Source organism: Mustela putorius, unplaced genomic scaffold (assembly GCF_011764305.1).
Source record: "Mustela putorius furo isolate JIRA1106 unplaced genomic scaffold, ASM1176430v1.1 tig00000179_pilon_pilon_pilon, whole genome shotgun sequence".
In the NCBI taxonomy this organism is placed as follows: Eukaryota; Metazoa; Chordata; class Mammalia; order Carnivora; family Mustelidae; genus Mustela; species Mustela putorius.
In genome coordinates, this window is record NW_025421305.1 from 14,242,121 (window position 1) to 14,252,049 (window position 9,929).

Consider the following 9,929-nt stretch of genomic DNA (forward strand, 5'->3'; position numbering starts at 1 on the left):
ACTCAGACTTTTTGCGCCAGCGCAGGCACAGGGAGAAACTGCGGGCGGCCCAGGAGGCGGGGCAAACGTCACTTCCCCTGGCCTCTGCCGGGTCCTCCCGCGCTATGACCGCCTGCCCGGAGCCTCCCCCGCGGCGCCCCGGAATCGGGATAGGAGTAGTGATAACTAGCAGCGGGCATCCTGGTTGTGTCCTCCTGGGCAAGAGGAAAGGGTCAGCTGGAGCCGGCAGTTTTCAACTGCCTGGGGGCCATCTGGAGTTCGGGTGAGCAGTCGCAGGGATCCCCTTAGAAAATCCCAAGGTGCAGCGGGAGAATGAACTCGCTCCTTGCGTGCGTCCGTGCGTCTTTGCGTGTGCGCTGACGCTGCGTCATCTCGCGCGTTTCTCTGCGCCTTCCCTGGGCGGATAAGCCCCGCCCACCCCAGGTGCACGCTGGGAATGGGTCCTGAGCTGGGGAAGGCTGGGAGGGTGCTGCCTTCGGTGTGAGTCCCGCCGGTGTTGTCCCTTTCGGCAGGCGTCCGCTTGGTCACGGGCTGGTGTGTGTGCTGTTCTAGTGCATGCACTTAAGGGACGCCTAGTGGGTCTTTCTAAACCTCGAGCAGTCTAGTTTTGCCAGTGAAGGCATTTGCACGGTTTGGCTGTGCTTTAAACTTCCAGGCAGGAACGATCTCTTTCCTGCCTCAGCAGATTTATTTGCACCCTGACCAAGCAGATGGGGTACTCGAACTCTGTGGGACTCAGTGTCTTCATCTTTACAGTCAGAAAGTTGGAACAAAGTACTCTTTAATGTCCCTCTCTGCTTTGGCATTCTGTGGTGTGAAGATAGATCCAACCAACAAAGGAAGTTGGGCAGTTAAGGGTCAGATCTACCCAAGGGTGTAGAAAGCCAGTAGTTGTGCTGAAAGGTGGGTTCTGAAGTGAGAACCGGCTTAAAGTCAACGGCGGATAAACAGCATCTAAAGCGTTCAGAGCCAGAGCTTGTTTTTCCATTAGTGTCAAAGTTCGAAACATGCATAAAAGTAGAGCACATAGCTGGTGAGTCCTCGTTTACCTGTTACTCAGAGCTTGTTCGTGTTTCATCTCTGTGGCTCCCTCTCCTCGGACACACACATCCCTTCTTTTCTGCACTCTTCTAAAGGAAAACTCAGACATTTATTATACCACCCCAAATCCTTCAGTATGTATCTGTAATAGGCTTTTTAAGAGATGTAAACGTGTTTTCCCACCTTAACAGAATACTATTTTAACACATTAAGATAATCCTTTAATAACCTGTGATACTCAGTCTATACCGTTTTTCCCCAATTTTCTTGAAAATGTCTTTTTATTGTTTTGTACCAATCGAGATCAAAGGAAGAAGACTTATTACATGTACTTTGGCATTGATAAATTTCTTAAGTCTCCATATCCAACAGTAATCTGCCCCCCACCCTTCCTTTTCCATGCTATGTTGAAAATTTGGGTAATACGGAGAATTTCATACATTCTGACTATATGCTACTAAACTACCTATTTGTTGTAAACTGCTGGTTAGAAGTAGAGGCTTGATCCTAGTTCCCTTTAATCAGACTTTGTCTTTTATGAAACATGGAATTCTTATCTCATAGCATATGGAATTTTTGAAATAGTCTTCAGGATTTTAAAAGGCGACAATAAATCATTTTCATGTAAGATAAGCCATCAGTTAATAACTAATAAAATTTCACACACACTGTATTGAGCTTTGTCAATTGTTGGTAAGCATTAGGTCACAAACAAAGCACTAATTAGAATATATAATTACTGGAACAATGGCTAAAGATAGATTAATAATAACACAATAAAGTATTAGAATCTTTACTCAGCCAATGATAATAGCCAGAATTGAACTTTAATGAGCTTTTTACTAAGTGCTAGATATTATGCTAAGCTCTTCACATGTATGCTTTCTCTCATCTTCATATGACTGGTACACTGGGCTAAGTTTGATGGGAAACAAATAGGAAATGCTTTATTTTCTCTGACCATTGTCTTTAAACATGATTTGTCTTTCTCTTCTCTGGTGCTCTAAGACATTTCCTGCAAATTCGATTGTCTTCCTGTCACTTGATTGTAAAAATAAATCGCCCTTCAGTCAGTTACGATCCACTTCCAAGCATTTGTCTCTCCCAAGTAGTGGGGAAAAGGAGAAAGGAGGTGGGCCTCCTCCTCTTCTCACTGTTTCTGGTTTCCTTTCTTCTCCAGGCTGTTGGGGAGGGAGGGAGGGGGCCAGACTTTTTACATGACTAATGCTGCTGTGATCTACCCATGGGTACTCTCTGGGTACAGTATTCATAGATGTGCTCTCTTTCTCAGTATATATTTGTGGGTTGTTTGGAAGTCCTATAAGGATGTCTATACTGCACAGTTCTCTGACATAGGTGACCGATTTAACTCTTGCTTAGCACACTGTCTTGCATTTTCTTTATGTTGGGGTCCCCAGTAGTCTCTTGTAGCATCTGTTGGGCCCAGAGGAAATTCACAGTGGAAAATAATGCCTTCGCTGTCACTCTTTTTCCTTGCTCATTCCTCATGGGCTTCTCTAGCCAGTCTTCTCCTTTCCAGATTCTTAAAGTGGGATGAAACCTCAGCCTCTGTCTTCACATGCAACCCTAAACACCAAGGAACACATTTTAGACTTACCCAGACCTCTTACCTTTCTACCGCCTCTAATCTGATGCACAACATTTGAGTTTCCACAGTTCTACATGTCCTTAGCAGGGGAGTAACACACCAGTATCTCCTTGAAAGTCACACCCAATCTCTGTGACCAGTTTTCTTGGAGTACCTCTCACTTGGCCTTGGGGCAGAGTTGTCCCCTCATCAGGAGGAAGGGGAACATTGCTACTATGCTTGAAAATTCGTAACTTTCCTCCTTCCCCCAAATCTCCTATCCTTCTTATTATGTAGCCTGGGTGGGGTGAGGTCAAAAAACTACTCAGGCCTTTGGATACCTTTGAGTTTAGATGGCATTTGTTTGCTCTTTTGCCATACTCTTTAGAATTTAAAGGTGCTTATTGCCTATTGTCCTCAATTTTGAGGCTTTATCAAAAATTCTGAGACTGCAAAAAAAAAGACATCATCCACGTCTTGATACACTTAAAACAACTCGGTGAGAGAGTGGCATTATCTCTTTATTTGTGCAAGGTAGAAAGTAATGGACTTTGGAATCAAACCTAGGTCTAGCTGACTCCAAAGCCTGTGCTTTTTTCTTTCTTTTTTAAAGATTTTATTTATTTGCCAGAGAGAGAGAGGGAGCACAAGCAGGGGGAGCTGCAGGCAGAGGGGGAAGCAAGCACCCCACTGAGCAAGGACCCTGATGATGTGGGACTCGATCCCAGGATCCTGGTATCATGACCTGAGCCTAAGGCAAATGCTTAACTGATTGAGCTACCCAGGGATCCCAGCCTGTGCTCTTAACTGATACACTAAACTGTTTCCTGATTGCATACAGCTTCCAGGCATGTGAAGTAGTGCTGAATTGGCTAAAGGGTCATTAATTATTTTGCTCAATATGAAGTCCTTTTTGTCTTCAGATAACTTCAAGATTCCTTATACTTCAGATGAAGAGAATGTAAAAGACAGGGTTGTTGATTATTTTAAACATAAGCCAATTACAGTTCTTTTTGCTTTAAACTAGAAATTCCTAGCTAAGGTTCATGGCAGAAAAATAAGTCACATATACAGAATTGAATACAGCGCCGTGCTTCTGTTTTCTAGTGAAACGTGGGAAGAATGTGCTCAGAGGGAAACCTGGGAAGAAGCAGCTCTTCACCTGAAAAATGTTCGCTTTGCCTCAGTTGTGAATACCTTTATTGAGAAAGAAAATTACCATTATGTGACCGTACTAATGAAAGGAGAGGTGGATATGACTCATGACCCAGAACCAAAGAACGCAGAGCCTGAAAAAAATGAAAGTAAGAGAATTATATATAATCCTGCATCATCTTAGAAAAGCGTATCATCTGGGTATTACAATATTATTGCCATGGGAAGAGAATTAGAGTCTCTTCGTATAGAAATGTAAATATACTTAAATCCTGAGAACATAAGGACACAGCAGGAAAGAGAATGGGCTCCCTGGCCAAACTACTTGACTTGCATCCTGGTTTTTCCACTTAGAAATTTGCAACCTTAGGCAAGTTATTTAAAGTCTCTGGGCTTCTTTGCTCCTCTGTGATGAGAGTAACCACCTCAGATGGGTTGTAATAAAGATAAGGTTAAAATGAATTAATATGCGTAAGGAACCAAGGGAACACCCTAAGAACTCAGTAAATCTTAGTTTTATTGTTAGTGTTTGATTTTACTTCAAACTGATTTTAAGGAAAAGATGTAAGGTGCCATTGTCAGTGTTCTCCCCTGTAGAAGGGTGTAAATTTCCTTGTACAGGGAGGGACTAACTGGACAAAACAGTTCTCCTCCGTGTTGGGTCAAGTGCTCTGAAAGCTGTATGTAACAAGTGGTATTATTTACTGTGTGCTAGGCATTGTTTTGAGGGCTTTGCCTGTATCACGTCTCTTCAAATTTCATAAAACTCCATGACAAAGAGTAAAATATAAAATTCAAACATCACATATATTATTTGCCATATGAAACCTGACCCCAGTGGTCTTGTGTCCTGAACCTACCCTGTAAACATTTAATTGATTCTCTAATATGGAAGAATCTTTTCATTCAATAATTAGTTCCTGGGTACTGTGTGCCCATTCCTGTTTTAGGCACAGAAAGTGCAGTGGTGGGCGAAACAAAGTCCATTTCCTCTCAGGCTTGACATTTTATTGAGCGGGAGGGATAGCAACAAATTGACGGGTATGTTACCATGTAATTATAAGGAATAAGGATAAAAATAAAACCGTGGAAGGATAGGGACACCTGGGTGCTGCCTCAGATAGGGTGATCAGGAAGGGCTCTGCGAAGGGGGATATATGCAGAGGCCTGGAGGAAGTGATCTTTCCAGAATGAATAAATCATCCCTGAAGTGTTCTGCAGATTGAATTGATTGAATGAACAGAAGGGTATGTTCCCCCCAAATGTCTGTTGAGTCATATACAATTTTTTTAAATAAAACAGATAACTACATGAAATCATCTAAAGTGAACTAGCAAAGTCTGACTTTGACTTGAAATCATCCAAAGTGAACTTACTATACTCTAACACCAAATGTGTGGCTTTTCTCCTCACTCCAAATAATTCTCCAGACATCAGTTGGGTGTCTTACAATTCAGTCGAATTCTTAACAGTGTCTGGAGTTAGTCTCAGAGCCCCAAAGTTAAGGAGCTCCGTCCCACAACAGTGCCCCACCCCCAAATACCAGTAGCACGTCCTGGCCTCCTGTATTTCTGACTGCCTGGCTATCCATCGGGCTTCCCACCACCTCTTCCTCAGGTTGAGTAATTTGCTCAAATGACCTGCTGAACTCAGGAAAACATTTTGCTTACATTACCAGTTTATGACAAAGGAAACAACTCGGGAATAGCCAAATGGAAGAGAGGCACTGGGCCAGGTAGGTGTGGAGAGGGAGGCAGAGCTTCCATCCTCTCAAGGAGCATGACACCCCCCTGGCACCTTGATGTGTTCATCAACTTGGAAGCTCTCTGAATTCTGTTGTGTAGAGTTTTCATGGAGGCTCCTATGTAATGGGACTATTGCACATTATTATTTTTGCAGTTGACTAAATCATTGTCTGCTGGTGATGAACTCAATCTCCAGCTCCTCTCCTCTCACCTTAGGTGGGATGTGGGTGCCTGGGAAGTCTTTCTGGTCACCAGCCCCCATCCGGAAGCTCTCTAGGGGCCTCCAGCAACCCGTCAGCTTATTAGCATAAACTGAAGTATGGTTGAAAGGGGTTTATTATGGGTAACAAAAGTTGTCCCTCTCATCCCTATCACTTAGGAAATGACAAAGATTTCAGGAACTCTGTGCCAGGAAACAGGGAGGAAGGCCAGATATATATTAATCACATCACAGTAACATACATAGAAATACCCCAAAAGTATCCAGAAGTCTTCGGTTGGCCTAGGGTAACAACGAAAATCATTCATGCCTTAAGAGAGGAAAGCAGGACACTTTTAAGTGAGAAATACCAGTTTCCCGGGGGGGCTCTACAGGTTCTGCTCTCACACCCTAATTATCCTGGATAAGTTGAGGACGAGGAGAGTCCAGGACAGTAACAGTGGGAACAAAACTCAATAGTCTCGATACCCTGAAGCTGTGGGGAGGAGCAGTTGATTACTTGGCTTTTTAACATCAAGCTGAAGTGTAAATATGCAAAATTTCCACTGGAACACTTTTTGCAGGACTCCGTTTCCTACAAAGCAGAGTATATTTCATATAACTGAAGCAGAATATATTTCATGTAACTGAATTTTAAAAAATTCGTTTGAGGCGTCATTTATTCAGGTAATAAATAAGCGCAGATTATTGTTGTCTTAAAACAGAACCCTAAACTTGGAAGGAATGACCATTTCCTTATTTTTATCTCTGCTACAGGCAAAAAAAAACCTGAGACAAGATGAGACAAAACAATGGAATAGTTCAGTTTTGCATTCTTAGTGTCCTTGGTAAAAGGCAGACAGGAAAAGTGTTCATTTGTAGAGAAAGCCTGGGGAGAAAACAAGGGAGTGACTGGCTATCGCATCAGCTCTGACCTGTCACCAGCCAGCCGCCTGTGTCTCACAGGCCCCCATTCCGCCTGGCGTCTGCAGGGTTTTGCAGGGATTTGTAGAGATTTGTGGAGCTGAGCGCCACCCCCCCCAGGTGCAGAGTGCTGGCTGGCCTCTATTTCTAGTTAACTTCCCCTGATGTTCAGAAGGCATCTCAGGTTCAATTCAAGTGTTCAGCTTCAAATCATACTTAATGTTTTCCCTTTACTGAACTGTGAATACATAAAGAGCAGAATTTGGGCTCATTCACCTTTGCCTGGCTCCTATTCAGAGTACTTTCAGAATATGTTAAAGGAAGAAGGGAGGGAGGGAATGAGGTTCTCAAATCTGGTATCTAGACTGGCCTACTTTTTAACAACTTCTAAAACACTATTCTACTTTATGAAGTTCTATATAAGGGTTTTTGTTACTCTACTATTGTATGTATTGTTTTTCTCCTCCTAGAATATGGTAGGTTTGGTTCCTTTTTACATGCTTTGTGATTTTTTTTTCTTCATTTCTGTAACTTTTTTTATTTTTTTTTTTTTTAAAGATTTTATTATTTATTTGACAGAGAGAGATCACAAATAGGCAGAGAGGCAGGCAGAGAGAGAGAGGAGGAAGCAGGCTCCCTGCTGAGCAGAGAGCCCGATGCGGGACTCGATCCCAGGACCCTGAGATCATGACCTGAGCCGAAGGCAGTGGCTTAACCCACTGAGCCACCCAGGCACCCTGTAACTTTTTTTTAATTTAGTATGTCTCCTTTCATTTGGTTGACCCTCTCACATGCTAATAAGCTGAAATCAAACAGTATGATTTTATAAGGCCCAAGTTTACTAGCACCAAGTCAGATTTGACCAGAAGAAAATCATTCGACTCTGTCCCTCAATAACAATATAACGGACATTATTTTCACTGTTTTGCCAGTTGAGAGCCCTTGCTGATGGCCAGCTGCACCATAGCCAAGGTGCAGTGGCTCAGTGATGGTGGTTTTATTTATAGTATAAATATGCAGTCTCTCTCTCATGCTCACTAGATCCTGGATCTGGATCACCCACTTCCGGTTGCAGGTTAGGACATCTTTCCTCCTGCAGCCAGTTATACTTAGGAGGACCAGCCAGATGCTTCATGTTCCCCAAGACAGGATAAACTTTACAGACAGCTCTCTTGAGGCTCTGGTAATTCAGCAGCTGTCCTGACATTGTTCGGTGACACCTGTCTGTCTCTCTCTCCCTCGTTCCTTCCTTCCCTATTTCTTTTAGTCTGTGCTCACAGGGGCTGATCACTCCTTCCTGAACTTGTTCTAACTTCACGGATTCTCGATCCCCTGCCTTCTCAGAGCCAAAGTACATGCCTGTATTTTATAGGGAGAAAAATACTTAGTGGAAGTAACTACATTTAATTAAACATAAGTATATGCATGTGATCATGAGGAAATGTAGTTTGAACATGGAGTGTACATCTGAATATAATCTCTATATATTCACCTTTTAGGAGCATCTGTCCTTCCATGTTATTTACAACTAAAGATGTAATTTATTTGAGAGAGAGAGAGTGCACTTTCATGTGAGCAGGTGGGGGAACAGAATGGGAGGGAGAGAGAGGGAAAGAATCTTCAGGAGATGCCATACTGAGCTCAGGGAGTCCATTCTGGGGGCTTGATCGCACAACCCTGAGATCATGACCTGAGCCCAAACCAAGAGTCGGTTGCTCAGCCCTGCCACCAAGGTGCCCCTTATGTTATTGACATTTGAATCATCAAAGAAGGGGTGCCTGGGTGGTGCAGTCAGTTAAGCAGCCAACTCAGTTTGGGCTCAGGTCCTGATCTCAGGTGATGAGATGGAGCCCCCCGTCCGGCTCTGTGCTCAGCGTTGGAGTCAGCTTCAGATTCTCTCTCGACCCCTCCCACCTATGTTCTCTCTCTCTCTCTCTCTCTCTCTCTCAAATTAAATAAATAAATAAAAATAAAAAAGAAATCATCAAAGAAAATACTGTTCTCTAGAATGGTTTTCTAGAATTTCATGGATTTCACAACTGGTAGATGCTGTGGAATCTTTCCTCTTTCAACGATTTTTTAAAAATCTGCCCCGTCCATACTGTCTTTCTATCTAAAGTATACCACAACACAGAGAATACTTCTTATTCTCTGCATGGCTCCCATTACCTTTTAGAAAGATGGAGCATAGCTTAGAAATGTTGTAATTCTCCTTATTCTATATGTAACTGGTTTATTTTAATGTAATGTTGTAACCTGTCATATATAAAGTTCTGTGCATTTTGTTTAGCCAAATATTTAAGCAAAAATTGAATGGTCCTCAATCTGGGTTTTACCATAACAAGGTCCTTATAAACTTGGCTTCATGTTGAAATAACAGCATGTTTTAAATGATCACCATTATGTTAAGATGATTCTAAATGCAAATTATGTTGGTACAGCAGAGCTAATGCATAGCATCACTATAATTAGTAGCATGCTATTATTAGTAGCAAGCCATTTTTAAATTTAATTAATTTTTTCTAAAGATAGGTTAACTTGCCAAATTAAATATTGTTTCCATCCAGCTAAATTAATTGATTTGGTATCTTTCTTTTCTAGGTTGGGAGTGGGTTCCCTGGGAAAAATTTCCTCCACTGGACCAGCTTTTCTGGGCACTGCGCTGTTTAAAGGAACAGGGCTACAATCCATTTAAAGAAGATTTGGATCATTTGGTTGGATACAAAGGACATCATCTTCAGGGGTACAAGAAGATAACCTGATTTATATTTAAAAGACAAGATAAGGTCCTGTTAGAGAGTGAAAAGTATCAGCATTTCACAACAACTCCATTTTGTCTAAGAAGTTCCATATGATTGTCAATTTATTTGATCTCTCTTAATACATCCATCACCCTTTCAGCCAGTACTTGTGAAATATTTTCTGGCATTATGTCATGAAGTGCACTGCAGACTCAGTGTGATTAAATGGTGGTATTGCGGAAATTCTGCTTTCTGTATTTTTCTGTGATATTTACTGTGCAGTTTTTTGATACCAGCTTGCATGGAATGGAGGGCAGTAGAATTTGCCTTAGTGTTTCCATTCAAATAGAGATCCTCGTTCAGATGCTGACACAGTATGCCTGCTGCAGAATTTACCCTGTTTGATTTTCCTCTTCTGCTTTATTTAAAACACGTTTTTTGGTACTGTATTGTGACAGTCCTTGCAACTGCAGCAACAGGATAGGTCTTTAGGGTCTATTTCCCAAGGTTCTGATTCAGAACCTACCTCAAGAGAA

General features: G+C 42.2%; 1 protein-coding gene across 1 annotated transcript; it reads left to right on the top strand.

Moving 5' to 3' along the window:
- Positions 1 to 59: 59 nt before the first annotated feature.
- Positions 60 to 9,636, top strand: NUDT15 (nudix hydrolase 15). The gene is made up of 3 exons (XM_004759182.3): positions 60 to 262; positions 3,737 to 3,933; positions 9,254 to 9,636. Exons 1-3 carry the CDS (start codon positions 105 to 107, stop codon positions 9,412 to 9,414), a joined length of 516 nt encoding a protein of 171 aa, XP_004759239.1. The 5' UTR covers positions 60 to 104; the 3' UTR covers positions 9,415 to 9,636.
- The last annotated feature ends 293 nt before the right edge of the window (positions 9,637 to 9,929 follow it).

Bases quoted from the DNA above. Each gene is read 5' to 3' on its own strand.
- NUDT15 (XM_004759182.3), top strand. From the start codon at position 105: ATGACCGCCTGCCCGGAGCCTCCCCCGCGGCGCCCCGGAATCGGGATA. The intron at 263-3,736 runs GTGAGCAGTCGC...TCTGTTTTCTAG, and splicing joins GGGGGCCATCTGGAGTTCGG to TGAAACGTGGGAAGAATGTG. The intron at 3,934-9,253 runs GTAAGAGAATTA...TTTCTTTTCTAG, and splicing joins AGAGCCTGAAAAAAATGAAA to GTTGGGAGTGGGTTCCCTGG.